Below are 24,212 nucleotides of genomic sequence, written 5' to 3'. Positions count from 1 at the left end.
ACACACACGCACACACACACACAAAGACGATTAGTGGACACATCTGGCTTATCAGAGAATTTACACTTCTTTCAGGCAGTACAACACAATCAGGATCAATTTGACAACAACAACTTAGGATCAACTCACTCACATTAAGTCCAGTGTTTCCCATATAGTCAGTTGTTATTTAGATTTGACGCTACCTGTTCACCATCACTCATACACACATAACACACTTGGTGTGCCAGAGAATAAGACAACGTAGCAGGAGGTATCAATGTTGCCAACTTAACAACTTTGTCGCTATGTTTAGCCAGTAATCAGACCCCTCTAGATACTCTTTTTTTCTTTTTAAAGCAAATCTAGTGAAGACTTTGGGAGAGTCTGACATGAAAGCACATGTCACTCTTCCCCATGAGCGTCGAGTGCTGCTGTGGGCTCCTCCGCCATCTAAACGCACTCACAGGCGGCTCTGTCTTGTTTCTGACATTGGAAAAACCCACAAAAAGGAGTGACAGAATGAAGTTAATTTGTAATTTTTTTTTGCAAGTGTGTCACGGTTAAATAGGCAAATTCAACAAGAACATCATTACATGCAAACCACCCCCACCATGAATAGATTGCAGACCTGTGGTAAACACTGGCGTCAGACCATCCCACAGGGGACACCTTAAGATTGATAGGACAGCATTTTGATTGACACAAATGAGCAAAAATATGAATTTAATGAACAATATGTTTATTATTGTAGCTTGCATTGTTGTTTACTTAGCAGTCGTACACCACTACACAACTACAAGCACAATATATTGTTAAATAAATACTAAATAAATGAGCATGGTTATATTTGTTAAGGCAGTATTTACTGTATATATCTAATAATGATGAAATATGAAATACATAAGAAAATCAACATGGGTCAAAAAGCAGCAAGCCACAACTAGCGGGGTGTGGCTCTTTGTCCTACTGATGTATGGGAAGACGGGGAAAGGCCACTTATATATATTTTTCATCAGTAAATGATTATAATTACGTAAATAAACTGATGTTTTGTGCCATCTATTTATTGACAAAATCCCAAACGTACCCATGTAATAATATCTTAAATAAAATATATATACTGTATATCCATACAATATATAATCTAAAAATGAACTACAAAAAAACCACAGTTTAAGATATTTTCCAAGTTGTTAAACAGGTGAAACTCATTGACTTCATGTATTTTTTCTCCTCTTCTGACCCCCCCCAAAAAGAAAAACAAGAACAGAAATGTCATCAAAGAGCTGCTCTCGGCCAATCACGCGCCAGTGTCTGTGGCAACAGCTCCAGCCGCCATTGGCCGGCTGCGCCAGGCAGCGAGCGCCCCCATTGGCCGGCGGCCGCCTCGGAGGCTTCATTGCCTCCATGGCAACATTGCTTCCTCATGGGCGGGAGAAGATGACGAAGAGAGGCGAGGATGGGCGGTGGCTTTGACTGAGACGATGCTTCTGCAATATTCATGCTTTGTGCACGATGGACTGATGAGTGGGGAACGTGCGTGAGTGCGTGCGCGCGTTTAACGCCGCCTCTGATTGGAGGAGGCGACAACTGGTGCAATAAAGGCAGCGAGCGTTGCAATGTGTCTAAATTTATCAAGCCCATGAGGTTATCATGGGCGGATACTTTCACCTCTCGCACTCTTTACGGGTACAATGTCATGTATGATTCACGTCAAATTAAATCCCATATCAGGTGATAAAAATGACACTGGGAACATGCATGTGCTTTTTTGGAGCTGGAGACGGTGCCGTCAGTGGTCTAGGCGTTCATTAGTGTTTCACGATATTCAAAAGGTGACACTGTGTGCTAGCTAAACTGCTGCACTAAACAACAAAACACCGGCAACAACAAAAACATGTGCTTTGCTTGTTGTTTTCAGTGAAGGAGGGGGGTTAGTGCAGAGAAAAACACCACACACACAGATTAGCTGTTAGCTCCTCCCCCTGTGTGTGTGTGAAACGCGATGGCAACAGGCATTCGTTGTAGCACGTGCTCCCTGTTGCCATCACGACGGCTCCTCGGATACGGCGTGCTGGTTGGACGTGGTTGTTGTTGATGAAGCAAGAAGAGGCTGATGAAACCTATGGGGGGGGAGTTGGTAGGTCGGGATGCGGCGAGGGGCATTTTTTTCCCTGCCGCCTGGTAGAAAGTGTTGCTAGGCACATTAGAGGTCAGTCAGTAAACAAACTCACTTAACACGTATAATCACCCGCAAAGACCCTTAAAACCTTTGACGGCAGCGGCGAATCCCAAATCCCACCCCCGGATGCTCCTAATTAAAGAGCAGACAGCGGGATGAGCCGCCAAGAAAACGCTTAAAGATGATCCAGATGGTTTATTAACTTTATTTCAACGCCTTAAACAACAATGAAATGTGGCAAACATAAATGTGAAGGAGGACAAAGGCAACTGCATCGATTGAGGCGCTGATGTGCTGACACAGGCATTCTGCTGCCGGAGAGCGTCCGCTCAGGTGGCGGCGTCACAAGGCCACCCCCTCCTGCCCGCCCTTCTGACAACGTGATTGATGGCAAGGAGCGGGTCAGGGTGGGGCCAGGATGCCTTTGTTTGAACAGAGGTAAAAGACAGAGGAACGAGGTTGACAATTTGTGTCACGCGTCATTACATCCGTCCTGAAGGCCGCCCTCGATCTCCTCCAACCTCTGAGCCATGGACACCACCAGCATCTTCATCTGATATTGGGGCGGGGGGATGAGGCAGAGGAGAAAGTGGACAGGTGGGAAATTAAAGGAGCAGCAGGAAGTAACGAGGAAGGACGCAAGGAGGTGATGGGAAGAGGACGAGAAGGGGGGGCATGAAGATAATTGGGAGCAAGGGGAAGGAGGGGGCCGGGGAGGGTGTGGAGGGGGAAGAGGGAACGTTTGACAGGTCAGCGAGTGTAAAACCCAAACAAACGTCGCCAAAAGTCAGACAGACAGAATACATTAAAGTGAGGCAGTCAGACATGTCTCTATACACTCGCACGCACGCACACACGTACATATACTAACTCCACACACACACATACTTAATAATACATTAACCTAAACCTAAAACTACAATAGCAACTACTTAGTATTCTTAAATATTAGAAGAACACAAGTACATATTAAAATGATGCCAACCATACAGTTGACTAGACCATCTAAAATCACAACCAAAAATGTCAATAAAATATGGTAAAAAAAAAAAAAAAAAAAAAAATCTGGAACATAAACCAAAATGTGTCAGGATGAGCTGACTTTTCTCACGTTGCAGTTGGACTTTCACAAGTCTATCAGTAATGACAAGTCGGGATAGGCAACAGGCTCCCCTTCTGAGAGAAGAGGTGTGAAAGCCTCCTTCCGCATGGACATGATACTGCCACTGACCCGCCCTGAGCAAGGTGAGCCCACCACTTTCTAAAAAAAAAAAGCAGGCTTCGCACCACACCGTAAAACAAATCCTTGCCAACTATCTGTCAGTCAGCTACAGACGTCCGAGATCTAAGTTTGGTCATGTTGTTTTTCTTCAGTAAATAGGCTAACCGAGCTTGATGTTAAAGTGTAATGTTAGCACTTTAGCATCACATGGCTGTGCTCGTGTTGCTAATGTTTGTGTCCTCCTATTCCACTGCTTAATGTTACGCTGTTGTATGTGATAAAATTGTTGACAAAGTGTAGTAATGTGCGATACCACTGAATTTCCGATCCGATACTGAGTAAAACTCAGGCTGGTATCAGCAGTAAAGATCTGATACCGATACTTTGTGCAAATTCACCTAATGTATCTGGTAAATTAAAAAAAGTAGTGTATTTCATAACATAGCATAGCATAGCATAAATAAGACAAGACGTTTAATTAATTTGATAAATTAATATTATTTTTTATTTTTAAATAAAATCATGTAGTAATGAGTAATTTCTTTATTTTAAACCCTGAAGTATATTGAGGTAGCAATACAATATAGCCGAGCTAATATACAACAACAGAAAAAACAGAGGACAAAATCCATCCGTCCATTTGCTGTGCCGCTTAGAGGACAAAATCATCAAAAAAACCCTTAAAATAATAAAACCATTAAAATAAATGATTAACTCATCGCTACAACAGACAAACGTGAAATGACTGAAGTAGCAAAAGTATCGATATTTTGATTTGAGAAACAATTTTAGAGGATTAAGAGTTAGTATTGGTATTGGAAGTATCAATATTTCAGTATCGCTCCGCACATAAGAATATGGGCCCTTTAAAGTGTTCACAACAACAAAACACCTGTTAATTTTGTTATGTTTGCCATGCAAAATATCATTTAAAGGCCTATTTCCTGTCTTATTTGTGTGCTCGTATGTCATATTTAACCTTTTTTTTTCTTTTTTCGCCATTAAAAACTATGCTATGAGAAACTGGAGAAGCAGAAGGGAGTGCAGTTATCATTCCATTTATTTGTTTGATTATTTTTCATCATGACAGGTGAGGCTCTGCCTGTTCACAACTTTATTTCACTCGCATTTTATTGTTTACCCACAGATGACAGAAAGTTTTAATAAGTGAATACTTTGTACGATTACTACAAATACTATTTTGTATTGCTTTTTTCCCCAAATATTTTTTGGTGTCATGCACACTTTGAGTCAAAATTTAATGGACTACTTGGCTGCAACCAGCAGAGGTGCTGTTGATCCAGCGTCTATTCAATTGGTTCTGGTTTTCTACGTTTGTTCTTTGACTTTTACAGTTTGGGAACAAACCTATGCCTGTTGAGCCTCGAAAAAAGGAAGAAAAATGTATCTTGGCGTGCAATACCACTGCCAGGTACTTAAGTGTCTCCTGTTGGACCTTGAGGGACATAAATGTATCCAGTGTATCAAAAGGTCTTCACAATTCACAAAAGGTCTCCATCATCTCATTATCTCATGGCAGTAAAAGCATTTAGCATCATTAGCAGTGTTAATGTGTCATGTGGAACCACAAGGAGGAGGACCCCTCAGGCTACACAATTAGCAAATTGGGATATGCAAATATTAACCTACATATTAGCCAAAGAGCACATGGACTAAGCCGCGGCACAAATTAGTGGGCGGTGCCTTTTGGTTGATTGACAGAACATAGTAGCACATCAACTACAGCCTTCATTCATTTTTCTGATGTCATAAAAAAACTCACACAAAAGACCATGTAACCTTATACACTCAGTAGCCACTTCATTAGGTACAGCAAGAATTAGATGCAATAAAAAAAGGTCTGCCTTTATGAAGGAAAAAAAAAACTAACTTTTGGTTGACAGTGAAATGTTTATTACAGTATTTATATGGCTAAATATGACAGTGATACTTTAGTAATGTAGTTAAGAGTTGAAATGTGTGTCATATAGTGCATAAGCTGTGTTTTAAAGCTGCCCAAGCTGTTTGAGACGCACTCAAAAGATGGAAAGACGCCAGTGCACACACACGCACACCTCAAACATGTTTTTCTTCAGTAACAAAGATTCCTCCGCATGCTCTTCTTTTGTCCCTGTGCTGTAAATAAGAGGTCTCGCTCATACCGCCACCTACTGGCCAACCTGAAAACTGGTGTCTATTTTCCCCTTCCAAACAAAGGGTGATTCAGAAGTATCACACTATTACCATGTAGATAAACACCCTCTGGACTTTTTAAGGAATAACATTCAACTTGAAGCTTTTAAAACTAAAAGCACAACATTTAGACTGTGAAAGAAACAGATTTTTAACATGCACAGTAAATAGATTGCGGTGGGTGAGCTCATGTCTGAGACTTGCTCACCAGGTCATTGATATCGATGACGTCATTGATTAGCCATGAGACTACTCTTTTGTTGGCATATAAATATTGCTTTCAACATGACGTGTTGCTGTTAACACCGTGTCTGCCTGCCCGAGCAGACAAAGAGAGGACGAGGAGAGAAAATTGTCATCATTTACCTCCAACAGCTGCTGTTCAACATGGCCTCTGTACTCCAGCGTCACCGGCTGCTCCTTGGGGCCCTCTGCTGCCAACATCTGACTTGCAGAGCCCAGCACATAGCTACAGTCAATCAGTGCGATGGAAGAAAGGGGCACAAAAAAGAAAGCAAAAGGGAAAATTACAAGTGCAAACGCAGGTATTTTGATGGGTTTGTTTTCTGTCAATTCTAGAAGGGCCTCGTTGATATTTTCCAGTATAAAACATTTTGTGGAACGGCAAAAAGACATTAATACGGTGGTGTGAAAAAGCGGTCGCTCCCTTCCTGATTTCTTATTTTCTTGCATGTTTGTCACACTTAAATGTTTCAGATCATCAAACAAACGTTTGGGGGGTTTTTTCTCCCTTAATGAAAAGTTTCATTTGAAAACTGCATTTTGTATTCAGTTGTGTTGTCATTGACTAATATTTACATTTGTTTGATGATCTGAAACATTTACGTACGACACAAACATGCAAAAAAATAAGAAATCAGGAAGGGGGCAAACCTTTTTTCACACCACGGTATACTGTATGTCCACACACACACACACACACACACACACACGCACGCACACACACACGTGCATCTCAATAAATTAGAATAGATTTCAGGAGTTCAATTTAGACTGAAAGCCTCATTAAAGGCTCAGGTTGGTTTTTGCAGTTCATTTGCTGATTTGAGCCTGAGCCACTAGTTTACAAAATTCAACTTTATGACATTTTTTTCACATTTTAAGACATACTGAATTATGGGGTTTATTAGCTGTAAACTATAATCATCAAAATTATTAACAAAACCATTCTTGAAATATTTCACTTGATGTCTAATGAATCTATAGAATATAAGAGCTTCACTTTTTGAATTCAACTACTGAAATAAATTCCCATTTGAAACATTCTCATTTTTACATTTATATATACTTATTTTATAGAGATGCACTTTTATAATCATCCAATTTGCATCATTGGCCATGACGCATTAGGAAAAAGTGAGTAAAAAAACAGTAATAGCAAAAGAAAAATGTTTAGCACTACAAATTAACTTTCTCCTGTTGCTTCTTTACGAGACGGGGCTATCTGAGTGCTTTTAGATGGGGGGAAGGGCCCACCGCAGCACTCACTGCTCATTGAGAAGAGAGATATGCCCTTTAATTTCAGTCTCCAAAAGTCCCTTCACTAGATTTGTCACGGGTCGCTTTTTTTACTCACTAAATATAGTGTCAAGTTGATACGTTAGCAACACTGTTCCCTCCTGCTCCGTATTCTTATTCTCTGGCACACCGGGTGCGTTTATAATGTGTTAATGAGCAATAATTATGAGCAAGGTCGGACAGGTAGCACTGAATATACAGTATTCGTGGCAAGCTGCCACATACAATTTCAACTTATTTATCCATTTTTTTCTTTTTGCTCCATTTCTCCCTCTTGCTGTGTTTTTTGGGCTTTAATTTTATTTCTACAAATGTACAAAAACGAGCCAGCCTTTTAGAATTAGAAACGATGCTCCCATGCTATGAATAAACAAAACAAATTGACGAACTGAGAACAGCACACATCAAACAAATCACAAATAAGCGCACCCGTCCACTTGTGACTAGCATCCACAGTTTGAGCCCACCTGTCAATGTCGGCCACATTGAAACAGAACGTGTATCTCTTGTGGTCCAGGCTCTTGGGGGTGGAGGAGTAGACCATTCCCAGCACGGAGTGGCAGCCTCGGCACATCAAATCCACAATGAGACTGCAGGGAGAGCAATACTGTAGATTGTCAGATGTTATCCCCTATAACACATCTATTGTTACATTTCTACACATCAGTTTGCCGTTGTAGTGAATGCAAATTCTACTTGTATTGAGTGAAGGATCTCAGTAATAGTGCTTTCAAGTTTCTTAAGGCAGTGGTTTGCATGTCACCCTCACAGTCAGGAGATCATCTCTGTATGGAGTTTTGCACGTTCTCCCCCGTGCTTGCGTGGGTTTTCTCCAGGTACTCCAGCTTTCTCCCAGATCCCCAAAACATGCATGTTTGATAAAATGTAGACTCTAAGTTGTGTGAATGCCTGTTGGTCTATGTGTCCGGTGATGTATCCAGGGTGTATACCAAAGTCAGCCGGGATAGACACCAGCCCACCCGCGACCTCAATGAGGACAGGCCGTATATAAAATGGACGGATGGACGTTTCTTACCAAAGAGAACCTTTGCTGGCTTCATGCAGACGAGCGTCCTTTCCAACCAAAACATTGTCAGTGACTCCTGAGATCAAAACATCATGTCAGGACAGTGGGTCTTTTTTTCCGAGTGGATCATTGTTGTGTCGTCTGAGCTTGAATTCAACAATAGTAGAACAGTTACCGTTTAACGTGCTTCACTTCCAGTTCCGTAGATAATAAAACAACTCACGTTTCAACCGTATCTGATTTTGTCCGTCTTCACTTCCATCCCAAGACATGGAATCCCCGACCGGGAGCCTGCATTTCCCGCAGATGAACACCACCGGCTCATCGTCGTCTTCTTCCCTTTGGCCGAATAACTTTTCTTCGACGATGGTGGAGTCCGTCGCTTGCGTTTCAAATGTGCTGTTTGCACTTTTGAGGACCTTAAAAGACAACTTCCCACTGGTCGCCATTTTTACATTCGAATGTTCGCGCCGCGGATTGGACACTGCAGAGCAGGGCACACAGCCACACAGCAGCTAGAGCACTTCTTCTACTTTTACCCTTGTCGTTAAACTGCGGATACAAACTATACTAGTGAAATACCGCCACCCTTCGGATGTGAATGATCGCCATGGCTTACAGACTGTATGAACACAGAATACATTTGGAAATTTGGGGAAGAAAGAAATTAGAATGAAACACTTTTTTTAAAATACCGTTTTACTACGTTCGGTGGCTTTTAAAGACTAATGGATATTTTATGACTTTATGTTCTGATGATTTAATTTAGATCTTTTATTCAGACTGTCTCTCCCATGTTGTCTTCTTTATATTGTTTCTTTCTCTATTGACAACTGGCAATTTATAAGAACATGCTGTCTCAGGAACATTACAGCTAGAGCGTCACATTTTTCTGTCTCATGCTCAACGAGAGGACTAACCAAGATAGTTCCATCTTGTACATTTCCGCTTTTGTACTTAATGGTCGCCAAATGCTAAACTACTGAAAAACATTTTTTTTAGTTTATGTCATTTTCAATGTCGTTCACACGCCATTTATAAACAATAGATTAGGCCTACTTTTGTTTTTTGATTTTCATTTTCTGAAATCTTCTCGGGAACTGAGTTTCCTCTTATCGTTTCTAGCAGAGGCGAATCATCTGGAATTGAATAATTGTTAACTCTTTTAAGACGTAAACAGACAACTTTACGTATTTATCTGTCGTTTATTGACCAAACACATTTTTTCTTATTTAAGCGATTGGCGAGCAATTTTAGTTTCGTTAGACTACGTTTACGCAACTAAAAGCTTAAGTATAACGGCGGAAGTATACCACTGTCTTCTCATTGGGTAACAACCCGGAAGTTGGAAGGAAAACGGCGGCGGCGCGAAAATGGAATGAAGGAGCTGCTTTTTCCAGTGTTGACTTGTGAAGCTTGTCTGATTACACGTCTTTGACAAGCCTATCGTGTTCTTTTTCGGCCATGTGTGAAAACATCAATAAGGTACTTATCCGTGTCTAGTGAGTGACTTTATAATTAAAGTTATTTGTGTTGTTGTCTTGCATGTTCTCAGGTCAACAGCTGGCTATGCGCTGCGTTCGGGGACCAGGCAGTGCCCCAGTATGAGGTCAACTCAAGAACAGTGGACATTCTGTACCAGCTGGCCCAGGCAAGCGAGACCCGCTGCAGTGACACAAAGCTGCTGATAGAAGACCTCAACCAGAAAGCAGCAGAGTACCAGGCTGAGGGTGAGACACACTCAAAAATCCACTTCACTACTCTTTACTGCCACAACAATACAAATGTGTATTGTATGTGTTTATGTTCATTTTGAATTATGTGAAAATGAAGCTTCTGGCATGCACTGAAGTGAGCCACGGTTCGTCCATGCAGGTGCTCATCTCCAGGATGTTCTTCTACAAGGCCTCGGCCTGTCCTACGCGAGCTTGCCCAAGTCCTGTGAGGTCTACTTGTCTGCTCTAGTGGACAGCGCCATGGTGCTGGGGGTCAGAGACACGTCGCTGTGCAGGTAAACTTGCTGTTGTTTATTCTACTGCATTTGCATGCTTGATCGTGCTTCTGTGTTGTGCAGCTTCATGCCCGCACTTAATCGACTCACTGATGAGCTTCTGGATGCGGAGAAGTCTAAGAGGAAAGTGGACCGGAAGGTTGTGGCCATGCGACAGAGGCTAAGCGCCACTCTGGTGCTGCGCAGCAAATTGCAGGAGTGAGAACACTGAACACTATTGTCGATGCCGACGTCTGAGTGCGCCCTTTGAATGTTTTCACTTCCATCCAAAGGGATCTCAACAAAATTGCTGAGAGTCAAGCGGTGGAAAGCGCCAAAGCTGAGGAGAGACTACTCAGCATGGACTTTGTGAAGGCAAAGGCTAAAGAGCTCCGCACCAGACGGGAGAGGCAAGAGGTATTAAACACATGCAGGCCGTTAGGTACACAATCTAACGAGATCCAATAAAAATTCAGACATATAGAGAAGGTGTATTGATTAGTGCTGATTCCAGCTAGCATAGTCTGGCCTTGGAGGAGGTCTGCTCTTGTTGATTTGTATCAGATCTTGTGTTTAAACTGTGCTCCCTCCATGTTGATCCAGGCTCAGCTTGCCTCCAGGAACATGGACAAGTCGCTGACTCACGAAGCTTTGGTCGAACTCTCAGAGGTGAGCTCAAGTCACCTTGAAATATAAGACACAAGCCTGACATTCTCTCGTATTGCTTCTTTTCAACAGGAAGTGACCACACTGAAACAAGAAATGATGCCCTTGAAAAAGAAGCTGGAGCCTTACATGGACCTCAGCCCGGTTTGTTGTTTCATAATATTAACACTAGACAGCTGTGGGTTCAATGTTTTTGTTAAGTCTTCATTGAAGAGCCCTGTGAGTGCTTTTTAGGCTGCTTGTCTAGAGGGGCGTTATATGCTTTCATGTTACCCCCCAAAAGTGTCCAATAAGACCAGAAAAAGTCGCTAGATTTGTCACTAGTTGCTTTTATTGAAAAATAGAATCTAGAGTGGTTGGAATGCTCGCTAAATGTAGCAGGTAAGTTGGCAACACTGATCCCTCCTGCTATCTCAGGCTTTCCGCTACATGTAATTGATTGTGGTGCACCGCCACGACAAAATAAAAGCAGCTACACCTATAAAAATTTGGATTTTTATTTTTTAAACTTGAAGACAATCTTAAGTAATATATTGTATGAATGGTTATATATGCTATATAGATACTGTACATGTATAGCTTATTTACTCATGCGTTGACCACAGTGAGTTTGAATACAGTTTAAAATATTATAAAAATGTTACACTGCGCTTTATTTTGATAAACTTGCACCGGAATCGCCGGTCTACCCTGTTGGCATTTGCACGTGTGACCAGATAAAAGTACGCGACCGGTCTCGTGTTGTTCACTTTGTAGTTCGTAGAATGTGTACTCAATTGACGACAGCTTGTCACAGGCTAAGTTTACCTATGCCAGTGTGTGTGTGATTGCTCACGTTTCAATCTCATTCGACTTTGTTTACACGTTTTGCGCTGCTTCTCAGGCGGCTATCACATTCATGCTAACTTAATTTTTTTAAGTGTCACTTAACAATCTTGTTATCATTACAATACTTATGGCTTTAAAACACTAGATGTGTGTTTAAGTTGTTCAACATAAACATGTAAAGTGTCCAGCTTTAAGATAGTGATGATATCACAGGGGTCTCCAACATGTAGCTCGTATGCTAGCAGTAGCTCACCAGCTGATGTTGAGTAGTTCACCAAAGAATATGAATAGCTACAGTATATGAATAGCTTCAGAAAATCCTTGGGGAAACCCTGTATGTCTTCTTATTCTGTGACAGACCAAGTGTGTATGAGGTGTGTTAAGAAGCAGAGTTATGATGCCATCTACTGCATGGAGCTGGAATGGCAAGCTACATTCAGTCACATTATAATGTGTTTATGCACAAGGTCAAGCAGTTTCCGTCAAATGTATTTGTGGCGATCCATATGTACAGTTGGTGGGCCGCCACAAATAATTGAATCTATGGGAAAGACTGGCTTCATGTGTCTTTCTGACGATGAACTCATCTTCCACAGAACCCATCTCTTGCTCAAGTTAAAATAGAAGAAGCAAAAAGAGAACTGGTGAGTATTGATTGTTCGCATTTACACTACTGGGCTTTGGATGTCAGCTTTTTAATGTTTTTTTTTTTTTTTTTTTTTTTTCAGGCGGCACTCGACTCCAAACTGGAGATGAACATGACTTTCAAGTGAAGTGACACTAAGTGGATTATGAATGTTTGTTGAACTAAATGTATCAAATCATATGCGGGTTTTCCTTCATTAAAACCTCATTCTACTAAATCAAACACCTTCATATGAGACCCAAGTCCACACAGGATTTACGGATCACCTTTCCATACTTCCAATAGGTTCATTTTGTCTTCTTATTTAATATGTTTAGTTTTTTATATATACACACACACACACACATACACATTGAAGTAGGTTGCAGGCAACAGTGGAAACATGTCACAGTAAAACACCACAATAGACCTAAAAAAAAACATGCACGGATATAAGAAACCAAACATTTTTATGGATCACCACCTGGTTACTACAATTGAAAATATTTGTGAGCTTGTCTTACAAAAACAATTAAAATCACATGAAAATATTACTTTGCTAGCATAACAGGTACGAATAATGCCACATGTTTATTATACTTGTCTGGATGCAGTGCCAGTCAAACATTCAATAGCATTCTCATGCTATTGAAAGACATTTTGGTTGGTAATGTCGTAATTTTGAAGTATTGTGTGTAACTATCATTATATTAACACAAATAGAACTATGAGCTTTTAAGTATCCTTAACTCGTTACTGTTATTTGTAAGGAGGGGATGAGCCGGTAGGGGGCAGTAGTTTAGAGCCACCGTGCGCATGAAGACGTCTTAGGCTTCCTTTCCTTTGCTGTTCTCTGCTGAAGTGCGCTTGAGCAAGAGCCAAAAACCGGGTTCAAGTGAAATTTTAATCGGGACGTGTGTCTTAAAGCGGACGGAAAAAAAAGTTAAAAACCGGAAGTAAACAAACCAAATCAAGTGCGTCATTCGCCACTTGGCCGCTGGACCACGCCCCCACCCAAAACTCAGCTGTTGTCTCCACATGACACCCCACCCCCGTCTATCAGTGTGGTACCGGGAGAACCACCGCAGCGCAACTTGTTGCGCACTAGTTTTTCCTCCGCGCCCATAGCACTCGCCACGCACTTTACTGGCAGTGTTCCGGTTCTCCTCGCGGTATCATGTGCAGGGTCCAGACAGGTCCAGTTGATTCATTAATATGATCTCACAGGCGAGCCATGGGCCACGGACCGGATCTGTTTTACCTGACTTTACTGCTGTGGACGAGACGAGGGAATGGACTGGCTGACTTCTCAAGTAAGAGGATGATGAGGATGATTTCACAATGCTAACATCATCATCATCATCACTAATAGGTGACTAAACAGGTGTGATGGCTTATAAAATATGTTAATGTGTTCATGCTGGTGTGTGTCCCCCCCAGCGTGATGCAGTACAGTTCTTAAAAAAGTGCAAAGGCAGTATTTTTACACTTGAAGGACCGATGAGAAGGCTGGTGTTAGTTTCCGTGTCTACCGATCCATTCCAGACTACCTGTCCAGGATCCTGAGTAGTCATTCTGTCTATGCCTGCGATGGTCATCCTCTCAGACTTCACTGTCCTCGTCACTCCACCATCTCCATCCACAACGCCTTCTACGGGAGCGGCCTGCTGGCCCGGGGGTGCCCAGCAGAACATCCCCCTGTCGTGGTGGCCCGGGACCGCAGCTGCTCGTCTTTGACGGTCCTGCAGGTGCCTCCTGTGACCTAGGCTAGACCTACACTTTGATTATCTTCTTGAGACGCCGCATTTGTTGTTTTCAATGTTTGCTGCATGCAGAAGTTGCTGTCAGAGTGTCAGAACCACAGAGACTGTCAGCTGTATGTCAACCACCTGCTCTTTGGACCGGACCCCTGTCCCGGTACCAGAAAGTACCTCCATGTGGACTACATGTGTAAACCAAGTAAGTCCGGTCTAACCACGGTAAATGCTCCAACCAACGCCTAACCGCCAAGTCTCCTCCAGTCACCAGGTCCAAAAACACAGGTTGTGGCTGTAGGCAACCTCCCAATGTAGTATTTTGTTATTAACTCAAGTCTGCAGTAGCTGCATTTTAAGTATCATGAGTGGTGCATGCGCTTTAAAATGTTGCTCCTCAGCTGTTGGTCATGCGTGTTACACTTGTACTTTTTTTTGTCCACAATTAACTCCTCAGCGCTATTAATGCTGACTCAGCAGTTTGCTCCTGACCACTAATACAACATTGGTTCTGGTGCTGCTGTATATACTTGTTCATAAATGACCATGACGTCAAAGAGAGCTTTGCGCTCCTTTCCACTTTCTCATGCAGTCCAGATCATTTTTTACAGTAAAACAATAAATACATAAAAATAATAGAAGCTTTTCACGTTCCACTTTCTCGTGCACTCCCGATCATTAGTTACAGAAGAAAAATAGATAAAAATTTGTTTTTTCACATTTTGTCATGCGCTCCAAATTATTATTTACTGTTGAAAAAAACCTACAAAATAGGGTGTTTCACATTCCACTTTCTCACGCACTCCATATCATTTACAGTTTTTAAAAAACAAACAAAAAAAAACCTAAAACTTGAAAACTTAAACTTTTTTTCAGATTTAGGAAGTAACAGCCTATCTCCAATTATCACTTGCTTTAAATGAGCATCCCACCTTCTGTTGTTTAGGTAAATAAACACCGTGGCTATGATATAATATAAAAATATATACTGTATATACAATAATAGCTTATATTAGAGGCCTTGACTAGCGCCTTATCTTGGAATTCAGTCTATATATCTGAACATGCTTTATCTCTGCTTTAGCTGAGCACAAAAGGCGAGTGGCGTGTGAGGGCGAGGCCATGGTGCTACGCTGTAAGCCCCCCCGGGTGCTGAACATTTATGCAGCTGTCTATGGGAGAGGTCTACACCAGGCTGACACCTGCCCCTCAATCCTGAGCCCAGACCCCCCATTTGGTGAGTCACTCCTAACGTCATCCACTTGTTATACCCACTTAGCTGGCAAATAAATAGACTACAACACTGGTACATCACAGCATATCATACAACCCTAGTGGCTGTGAGTAGTATAGGGACATCCAAAACAATCTGATTGGATGCTTACAATAAGAGCACTATGATCTTCAATGATCACCATGTCATCTGTTTGAAGCAATTGTGACAAAAGGAGACAATGCTAACTCCCTTAGCATTGTCAGTATGGAACGTTATAGTGTTCTTTGTGCAACACTCGCTCATACCGCACCAGTCAAAAGTTTGTCGACACGTTTTCATTCCAAAGGATGCAAAAGTGTCTCCAAACTTTTGACTGGTATTCACCATTGCCCCTTAAGGTAGAGAACGGTAGTGCAATTACACCTTACACCTGGAATGACTTACAGCAGACAACAAAGCTATGTTTTCATGACTCAATTATTGTAGTGATGCCACAAAGTACTAATGTAGTGTGTAACATTGTGTCTCTTTACTGCCCCCTACAGACTGCCTGAGCTATGACGCCGTACAGGTGCTGAACAAGCGCTGCTACAGCAAACAAAGGTGTGCTGTCACTGTTAGCAACAAGACCTTTAAGGACCCCTGCTCCCCAGGAACCAGGAAGTACCTCAGTGTGCTCTTTTCTTGCGGTAGGACCCAAGTATTGATACAAGGCTGTCAACTCAATCGATCAATGAATCAGACGGTGGACTAGAGTAGACTTTGTGGACTACCAATGAACAAAAGAGAGATTTCGGGAGTTGAGGCCAACATTGTCATCCACACATTCTGTCTAGGTAGGCTGATGGGTTTCACGGTTTTTTAATGTGACTGACTTCTTACCAGTGCCCTGGACTTTACTGAGGGAGGTGGACCCCAATATTCTCATCACCACTTCGTCACCAACAGCAAGCACAGAAAAAGGTTAGCTGTCTGCTTTTATTGATCATGTGTTGTGGTTTCATACCCCCCCATTCATTTAATTCAGAAGATAATCTAACAGCACCCATGCAATAATTCTGCTTTTACAAGGAAGCCATTGCTTACTTTAGATGACATTGACAGAGCAATGTTTATTATTGCGCTTGTACATACGTGTAAATAACCGAAACATTAGTAAAATTAGTAGTTAAAAGTAATTATTAAATTGCCCATCAAAAATAAGCGTCTTGAACTTTTTTATTGTTTGTAGTTGTAGTTCAATTCATTCAATACCAGACATTTTTCAAAAGACAACAACTTCAGTACCGGCCATTTTAGATGATTTTGACTGCTCTTTCAAGGCACACCGAATATTGTGTTCTGTGGCTATATACACATGGAACCTACCAAAAGAAAGATTAGACTCCTGTCTTTCATCAGAAAAAAAAGGTTTGGGTCACACTTTACAATACACAAAAATACACAGTAGTTTCTGATGAACTAACGACTAAGGCACATACATTTAGACTAGTTACTGAGGAACTAATGAAGAACTAATGAGGAATTAACGACTAAGGCACATAAATTTAGACTAGTTACTGAGGAACTAATGAGGAACTAACGACTAAGGCGCATACATTTACTCGTTACTCAGGAACTAATGAAGAACTAATGACTAAGGCACATACATTTAGACTAGTTACTGAGGAACAAATGAAGAACTAATGACTAAAGGCACATACATTTAGACTACTTACTGAGGAACTAATGAAGAACTAATGACTAAGACACATAAATTTACATTAGTTACTGAGGAACTTATGAGGAACTAATGACTAAGGCACATACATTTAGACTAGTTACTGAGGAACTAATGACTAAGGCACATTAAAAAATTTAGACTAGTTACTGAGGAACTAATGACTAAGACACATAAATTTAGACCTAGTTATTGAGGAACTAATGAGGAACTAATGACTAAGGCACATAAATTTAGACTAGTTACTGAGGAACTAATGAAGAACTAATGACTAAGGCACATAAATTTTGACTGGTTACTGAGGAACTAATGAAGAACTAATGAGTAACAAATGCGTAGTTGTTAGGGTGAGGTAGGTTCGTTCCTCATTAACTACTGTAATTTTGTGTACCTTTATAGTAAAGTGTTACCAAGGTTTGTTTCTCTTTTTCCGTTTTTTCGTAATCAGCGGTAGAACATAGGTAAGTTTCAGGAAAATATCAGTTCCCGACTACTAAAGGGAGAAAACCAGGTTTTTGTGAAAAGATACATTTCCAGCATAACTTTCACTTTGACGCAAATATTTTTTGCTTTTGTGACAACTGAAATATCTAAACAATACCAACTTAAACAAAACAAAAAGGGGTTGTTTTACCCCAAAATAGCCATTTTTATTTACAAATATAACACCATCAACTATTTACAATTTTCACATTTGGGACTGTACTACTGAAATATGTGTGTGCACTCGTGTGTGTGCATGCGTTAAAATTTCCCTACAATGCGTAACCTTCTGCACGCTCCACGCTCTCTCGCTTCCTCCTTCCTGTCATGTGTGAAATGATCCCTGCTGGGCTCTTATCGACTGCACTTCTGACACCTTGGGGACGTTTTTATGGCTTAAAAGTGCTCTGAAATGTTCACGCATTAATGGAGAGTTGCATCATCAACGCTTTTTGCCTCTCGCTTCAAAAAACGTAAAAGATGTATAAATACGTTGTTGGGATCGGGCGTTCGGGATTATAAAAACGTATAAATACGCCTTTGGTATTGAAAGAGTTAATATTGAGTCATGTGTCATTGCAGTTCCACACATTTCCTGCCCTCTGGTGGCGTGGAGTGTTAATACAGCATACAGTCGTCCCTCACCATGAATTTCACGTTTTCACTCGATCACGGTTTTACAAAAACACATGTGGCCTATTAGTAAAGAAATATATGCATATTTAAGCAAGTGTTACATATTTCATTGCCAAAATTAAGCATTTTCAACCATAAAAATGACTAAATGAAGTAAATATAAGGCATGAAAAAGACGCATTCAAAGATGGCGATGATATGTAGTATTCTACACTGGTCAATAGGTGTCAGTAATGTTACTGTAATGTTTGGTGAGACACACAAGGAACAACAGGCTTTTATTTAGGTTTGAATTACCTTGCAATAGGCACAAGAATGCCTCATAAAAATCTCTAATAAAAACACAAGCTACTTTTGCAGCCGTTAAACTCATCTGTAAACCCCCGACATCACTTCCTGTCCGCCTCTCTTTCAGGTCCTCTTGAGCAGCGGTTCTCAACTGATGGGTCGGGACCCAAAAGTGGGTCGCAGACAGCAAGTCAAAAATGTCGAATATGTAATATTTGCGTAACATAAACTCATGTCTCACTTATTTTCAAGTAAAACGGAGCAATATTTCATAATCCTATAAGTATAATTGAAGAAATGAAGGAATACATAATGACTTCAATAAAAGTGCAAAAAACACTAAAAATAAAAATTGAAATGACTTCAATAAAAGTGTAAAACATAAAAATTGAAATTTGGGTCGCGACTTAATGACTATTGGCAGATGTGGGTCCCAGGTTGAGACCATTTGAGAACCCCTGCTCTAAGGAACACATTTATAGTAACACACAAGCACGAGTCTTATTATGTGTAATATATTGGGTAATAGGAGCGTAAAGGTGACTGTTGGGGTGTTATTTCATGTCTCGAGAGCTCCAATAATGTTAAAAACCATGTTTAGAAGGTCATAAACAGGTTTTCTATGCTCTAACTGCAAAAATATTCCATTTATAAAAGAGGAATCCAACTTGGCAACTTGGAACCGATTAACCGCGATAAACGAGGGATTACCGTACTCACGCTTCCTTTTTTCACAGGTTTTCCTGTCGATGTGGACATACCGCATTCCAGAGGCAAGGACAACCCAGGAGCGATGATGAGCACCTCCCTCGTCACCTTCACCTTCATTAAAGGTCTGTTCAAAGAATATTGCCATTGCGTCAACAGACCGGCATCTTTTTATTTACTCGCCAATCCAGAGCATCGCGACATGGCGGCGCTGCTCTTCACTTCCAGCGTCTGCGTGGGCCTCGTGGTCACGCTGCTCGCCGTGTCAGTCCGAGTGACCTGCGGGGGGCGCCGCCACATGGGCCGCAGGCTCCAGGAGGATGAAGATGGAGAAGAGGAGGAAGATGATGATGATGATAATACAGAGGGAAGCTCTTTAGTGGAGAGGAAGGCCGTCTACTACGACTGGGAGGACGTGACGTATGTGAGTGAGGCGGCGGAGAGGGCGGAGAGGATTGAACGCAGAGAGATGATCGTGCAGGAAATTTGGATGAACGCTTACTTAAACGGAGGCTCCTGTTTATGAAGCCGCCATCTTGCATGCTCAAGAAGCGTCACCATCAAAGATTTTAGCCGCCTATGGAAGGCTTACTCTCTTCACTCTTTGAATGTAACCGTTTTTATGCATTTTGTATACACACCTGTTTTATTTATTTACATATATTGCCAGATGAAGCTACAAGATAAGGTGGAACAGTCGTTTAAGGCTGCAAAAACTGAACATGAGTATTTTGCTGTTCGCCCTCTCGTGGCAGCTATTGTAATTACAGCTGCAAAAAATGATTACTGTCCCTTAAACAGGGAGATTTATTGCAAAGAGGAATGCATTATTCACTCAGAAATTAAGAAGAATGTTGGAAAAAATGCTTCACCATGTTGCAGAGCCGTACCTTTATCTTGATCTGCACCAAAATTCTCTGGTTCCGTTAACACTGATAAAACCTCCATTGGCCAAGAATAGGAATTTACCGTAAATGTCGACCAGCCGAGAGGCTTTCATTGTGTCGCTCTCTCCAGTGAGCGCATCAGGTTTCCGAGTGGGAACTTCCTGTGCCCACACTCGGAGATGTGAGACAAAGAGAGGAAAGGTGTAGCATCCTTGCTGCTGCACTCAGTGGCAGCTTTTTTTTTTGACAATGTTTTTTGGTTTTTATTTTCAATGCAGGGACCAGATGTTTGCAATAAAACCCGGTTTATTAAATGAGGCCAGAGTGTGACATCACACTTCAGTTCAAAAGTGTTTGTATTTTCCAATGGTTGAAATCTTTCTGAGTGCAGCAGGAAATGTTCTTTAAAAAGGAGGAAATAAGATCATCTCTTACTTCATTCTTCAGGGATTACGTGAGGGGAAAAAAGATATTATCTGGGCCCCCATTTAATGTTGGTGAGGCCTTGAAACTGTCTTTTGAGGGCCTGTCTGTCGGACCACTCTGAGTCCAGGTAGGTGTCGTCGTCGGCCTCTTCTAATTTCTATCAAAAGGGATAGAACGGCGTTAAAAATACGAGTGATCTGCGACAGTTTGCGGGTGTTTTTCCTCACCTTGAGCTCCTCCTGCCTCCTGTAGTAATGCAGCATCATCTGCTTATGCTGCTCATCGCTCACCAGAGGCTCTCTAGCTGGCGCCCCCTGTCCTTTCTGCAGGGAATTGCAGCATGTCAAGCTTAAACTCATCTTTATTTATGAGAATAACCTAGTCTCACCTTTTGGATTTTGACCACAAGCTTGGTCTTGTCATTCTTGCCGATGTAGTCCTGCAGCTTCTTGCCTCTTTGCATCTCTTTGGCGGCCCACCACAGCTGGCACTCATCCTCCGCCAGCACCTGGAGTGACGCCTGGGGTTGGCAAGAGGGGGCAAAGGAAGTTCAGCTGATTCTGGATCCAAGCGGGGCGGAGTGAGGAAGGTGGAACTGACCTGCGTCCCTGAGAGATCCTCGCAGTCTTCAAACTCCATGCGTATGGGGTCGTGAGGGGGCAAGCCCATGGGGTACACGATCATGGTGGCCCCCCTGAGCTGGTCCAGGCCTTCTTTCACCATCGCCATGGTTACGCAAACATTAGCTTCTGCTTGTTTCTTCGAGGAGAAAAAGAGTAAAATGAACATTTGAACTAGACACGTCCACTTTTACAATGAAGCTATACTCACTTTGGAGACAAGCGCTTTTACCTCATCCACCGTTTTAAGTAAGACTTCTTTCATTTTGTCATTTGGAGCTGACACAAAGCACAAAAACAGATATGACATTAACATGACAGCTTTACAGATCAAATGTGTCCAACCTTGTCCGTTCCGCCTGCCGACGTCGTCCTTCTTAAAGACGGCACCTCCGCTGGGCACGCACTTCTCCTCCCACTCGTCTTTCAGCTTCAGCTCCACGATCTGCTCATCCGTCAGGCCTTGCATGTTTGGAGGCAGTGTGATGCCATGCTCGGCCAGTTCGGCCATCTCTAAAGAAAGGGGACACCATATCATCAAAGGCACCAACAGTGGTGTGAGAAAGTGTTTGACTCCTTCCTGATTTCTTTTTTTTTCATGTTTGTCACACTTACATGTTTCAGATCACCAAACTAATTTAAATATTAGTCAATGACAACACAACTGAACACAGAAGGCAGTAAATCCAAACCTACATGTCCCTGTGTGAAAAAGTGATTGCCCCCTAAAGCTAATAAGTGGTCGGGCCACCCTTAGCAGCAACAACTGCAATCAAGCGTTTGTGATAGCTTGCAATGACTCTCTTACAGCGCTGTGGAGGAATTTTGGTCCACTCATCTTTGCAGAATTGTTGTAATTCAGCCACATTGGAGGGTTTTCCAGCATGAAGCGCCTTTTTAAGGTCATACCACAGCATCTCAATAGGATTCAGGTCAGGACTTGGATTAGGCCACTCCAGAGTCTTCATTTAGTTTTTCTTCAGCCGTTCAGAGGTGGACTTGCTGGTGTGTTTTGGATCATTGTCCTGCTGCTGAACCCAAGTTAATTTCAGCTTGAGGTCACGGACTGATGGCTGGACTTTCTGCGAGTGTCTTTGTCACATTCACAGGCGACAGTGCGCAGGGATACAGCGGGAGACAGACATAACGCAGAGCGTTTTGTGAGGTTTGAATTTTTTGAGAAGGCATTTTTGTGATGCAAATGTTTCAATCTTTTGATCGCATATTTTTTGAGAAGCCAAACTCTTTACTTAATTGTCCCCAGCATCTAAGTGGAACTATGTTCTTCATCACAGAAATCTGACCAGAACTGGACTTAGGAGACCAAGTGGGGGGTAAGTCGTTGTTATTGGACTACAATGCTGATGGTGATGTCATACAACTTCATGTCAAAAAATCTGAACTATCCTTTTAAATGCAGAGACAAATCTTGCTGTACATTATGTATGTGCCAAAATAAAAATGTGTCACGCTACAAATTAAACATGCTACAATCACAAACGCGCAAAAACAACTGCATGAGGGAAATGCTCAAATGAGAAAAGGGATGCCTTACCTGAACATACGCGGCCCACTTTGAGTCTTCCGTTATAAATGGCCGTGATTTCCTGCAGCAGAATGTCCACAGAGGCGTCCACGCTGGTGGCCAAGAGGAACTGACTCTCATCTCCGCGTTTCACATGCAGAATCACCATATTGTTCCTAAACACAAACACCAAAAATAAAGAAAAGTTGCTAAATAAACGTGCACGATCTGTGCGTGTGTGGTGGTCCTACTACTATCACGGCTACACAAAACAATGTAACCATAGCAACAGCCCGGCTTCTGCATTCTAGAATGTACGGAGAGGCAAGCATGCTAGCTCACGTCGGCTAACCGTCTACCACCTTAAAAAACAAAAGTAACATAAATTTATGTTCTCGCGGCGATGGCTCAATTAATTATTTTAACATAACACCACATTTAAATCGTGTATACAAAATGTACCCTGCATGAGATACTACTATCGTAATGCTTGATAGCATAGCGCGCCCTAACAGATGAAACGAGTATTAGATCCGACACCTGCTATTTCCAGTATCTGTCATCGTTGCTGGAGAGATATTTTTCTGACGTAAAAACTGTCGGTTTGATGCACAGGTGAGGTCGTGGAAATTGAGCTGCGTTGCTTCATCAAGCGTTACGGGAAATGCCACCTAACGAGCTAGTTTACTTTCATCTCTATCAATGGGATTTTTATATTAGTTAAAAACCCCTAAGTGTGCATTTAAGTTGGGAATTGACTACTTGGATGGTTTATTTTTCACTTGTAAGGCGATTCACTTGAATGGAGCAACATTTTGGTGCTTTATAATCGTTGACAGCATCAGCAGTCATTTTAGCCGGCTTGCTAGCTCACTGTGACACATTCCGGAAATGCTCACTCTACAAACAAAAACATAAGACGTACCTTATGCTGTCCAAATGCCAGACCCTCAGTCTTTCACATTTGTTTACAAGTGGTGACTTAGCAACTCACACGTGTACAGTAATCGCTTCTGTGGGCAAGTGCAGCCTATCTTCTTCTCCTCATCTTAAAACGGCAGGACAAAACAGTCGACATGATATTGCTGCCATCTAGCGGCCAAAAGTGGGACTGCTAAATAGGAAATCAAAATAGAGCTGTATTAAGTTTATAGAAAAGAAACATTTGTCATAATTTAAGTGTATTTTTTTTAAAGCTGCATGTTTATCTGAGAGACAGAAACAGATGAGTTCATTTTTTTTTATTTTTGCATACATACAACAAACTGCTTTATACATAAATGTGCAACCGGTTGTACACTTTAAATATGGAATATTTCTGGATATCAACATGAACAGCAGCTTCATGTTTGCTCTTTAATACACATAGATTATGTTCACCAACACAATTCATCATTATTATTCACTATGGATTATAATCAATAAAAAGGGGACACGGACCTCACAAGGGAGCATTTTGCTTGCTATAAAATCTTGAATGTGACAGAAAGCGCTGGCTTGTCGCCTATTGCGAACTATGATACAGATATATTTGGATATATTTTCTACGTCACAAACAATTGATGCTTTAAGAGCAGTGAATGGAGATTATTTTGAAACCACACACAGAGGGTGATAAAGTTAGTTATTGGATGTCTGCCATGGTTTGTCAATACTGGTCATATTTGTGGTGACTGTTGTGCACTCACACCTCAT

The 24,212-nt window shown here is 41.7% G+C and overlaps 3 protein-coding genes across 10 annotated transcripts; 1 reads left to right on the top strand and 2 right to left on the bottom strand.

Annotated features, from left to right (window-relative positions):
• Positions 1-2,361: 2,361 nt before the first annotated feature.
• LOC129169262 (protein Mis18-alpha-like) lies at positions 2,362-8,693 on the bottom strand. Its single transcript, XM_054755504.1, has 5 exons — positions 8,369-8,693; positions 8,155-8,221; positions 7,586-7,708; positions 5,946-6,048; positions 2,362-2,717 (listed from the first exon to the last, which is right to left on the bottom strand). Exons 1-5 carry the CDS (start codon positions 8,592-8,594, stop codon positions 2,637-2,639), a joined length of 600 nt encoding a protein of 199 aa, XP_054611479.1. The 5' UTR covers positions 8,595-8,693; the 3' UTR covers positions 2,362-2,636.
• A 658-nt stretch (positions 8,694-9,351) lies between these two features.
• LOC129169091 (HAUS augmin-like complex subunit 1) lies at positions 9,352-20,815 on the top strand. Of its 6 annotated transcripts, XM_054755121.1 has the most exons (17): positions 9,360-9,630; positions 9,701-9,875; positions 10,021-10,156; positions 10,220-10,354; positions 10,429-10,552; positions 10,739-10,804; positions 10,874-10,945; positions 12,226-12,273; positions 12,358-12,398; positions 13,482-13,567; positions 13,800-14,002; positions 14,090-14,213; positions 15,093-15,245; positions 15,770-15,913; positions 16,110-16,187; positions 19,089-19,184; positions 19,251-20,812. In XM_054755121.1, exons 1-17 carry the CDS (start codon positions 9,610-9,612, stop codon positions 19,583-19,585), a joined length of 2,037 nt encoding a protein of 678 aa, XP_054611096.1. In that variant the 5' UTR covers positions 9,360-9,609; the 3' UTR covers positions 19,586-20,812. The 6 variants fall into 6 exon arrangements, 5 of the variants coding, with proteins under 5 accessions (XP_054611099.1, XP_054611097.1, XP_054611098.1 ...); XR_008566379.1 differs by lacking the exon at positions 19,251-20,812 and having other exon boundaries at positions 9,352-9,630; positions 15,770-16,023; positions 19,089-19,153; XM_054755120.1 differs by having other exon boundaries at positions 9,356-9,630; positions 19,089-20,815.
• LOC129169092 (cilia- and flagella-associated protein 298-like) lies at positions 17,170-23,614 on the bottom strand. Of its 3 annotated transcripts, XM_054755127.1 has the most exons (8): positions 23,443-23,566; positions 22,548-22,693; positions 21,338-21,505; positions 21,204-21,271; positions 20,973-21,131; positions 20,761-20,892; positions 20,600-20,695; positions 17,177-20,529 (listed from the first exon to the last, which is right to left on the bottom strand). In XM_054755127.1, exons 2-8 carry the CDS (start codon positions 22,684-22,686, stop codon positions 20,419-20,421), a joined length of 873 nt encoding a protein of 290 aa, XP_054611102.1. In that variant the 5' UTR covers positions 22,687-22,693; positions 23,443-23,566; the 3' UTR covers positions 17,177-20,418. The 3 variants fall into 3 exon arrangements, with proteins under 3 accessions (XP_054611101.1, XP_054611100.1, XP_054611102.1); XM_054755126.1 differs by having other exon boundaries at positions 17,170-20,529; positions 21,204-21,505; positions 23,512-23,614; XM_054755125.1 differs by having other exon boundaries at positions 17,172-20,529; positions 21,204-21,505.
• Positions 23,615-24,212: the final 598 nt, after the last annotated feature.

This window comes from Dunckerocampus dactyliophorus, chromosome 16 (genome assembly GCF_027744805.1).
Source record: "Dunckerocampus dactyliophorus isolate RoL2022-P2 chromosome 16, RoL_Ddac_1.1, whole genome shotgun sequence".
Taxonomy (NCBI): domain Eukaryota; kingdom Metazoa; phylum Chordata; class Actinopteri; order Syngnathiformes; family Syngnathidae; genus Dunckerocampus; species Dunckerocampus dactyliophorus.
The sequence above is the reverse complement of the archived record's forward strand: the minus strand, read 5'-3'. Positions and strand labels throughout refer to the sequence as shown.

What these genes read in the sequence shown, in the direction of transcription:
- LOC129169091 (XM_054755120.1), top strand. Translation starts at nt 9,610, where the DNA reads ATGTGTGAAAACATCAATAAG. An exon ending in CGTCTTTGACGGTCCTGCAG is followed by an intron (nt 14,003 to 14,089) that starts GTGCCTCCTGTG and finishes TGCTGCATGCAG; the next exon opens with AAGTTGCTGTCAGAGTGTCA. An exon ending in GGACTACATGTGTAAACCAA is followed by an intron (nt 14,214 to 15,092) that starts GTAAGTCCGGTC and finishes TCTCTGCTTTAG; the next exon opens with CTGAGCACAAAAGGCGAGTG.
- LOC129169092 (XM_054755126.1), bottom strand. Translation starts at nt 22,686, where the DNA reads ATGGTGATTCTGCATGTGAAACGCGGAGATGAGAGTCAGTTCCTCTTG. An exon ending in TAAAAGCGCTTGTCTCCAAA is followed by an intron (nt 21,132 to 21,203) that starts GTGAGTATAGCT and finishes TTCTCCTCGAAG; the next exon opens with AAACAAGCAGAAGCTAATGT. An exon ending in TTGTGGTCAAAATCCAAAAG is followed by an intron (nt 20,696 to 20,760) that starts GTGAGACTAGGT and finishes AATTCCCTGCAG; the next exon opens with AAAGGACAGGGGGCGCCAGC.
- LOC129169262 (XM_054755504.1), bottom strand. Translation starts at nt 8,594, where the DNA reads ATGGCGACCAGTGGGAAGTTGTCTTTTAAGGTCCTCAAAAGTGCAAAC. An exon ending in AAATCAGATACGGTTGAAAC is followed by an intron (nt 8,222 to 8,368) that starts GTGAGTTGTTTT and finishes TTTTGATCTCAG; the next exon opens with GAGTCACTGACAATGTTTTG. An exon ending in AATGTGGCCGACATTGACAG is followed by an intron (nt 6,049 to 7,585) that starts GTGGGCTCAAAC and finishes GATTGACTGTAG; the next exon opens with CTATGTGCTGGGCTCTGCAA.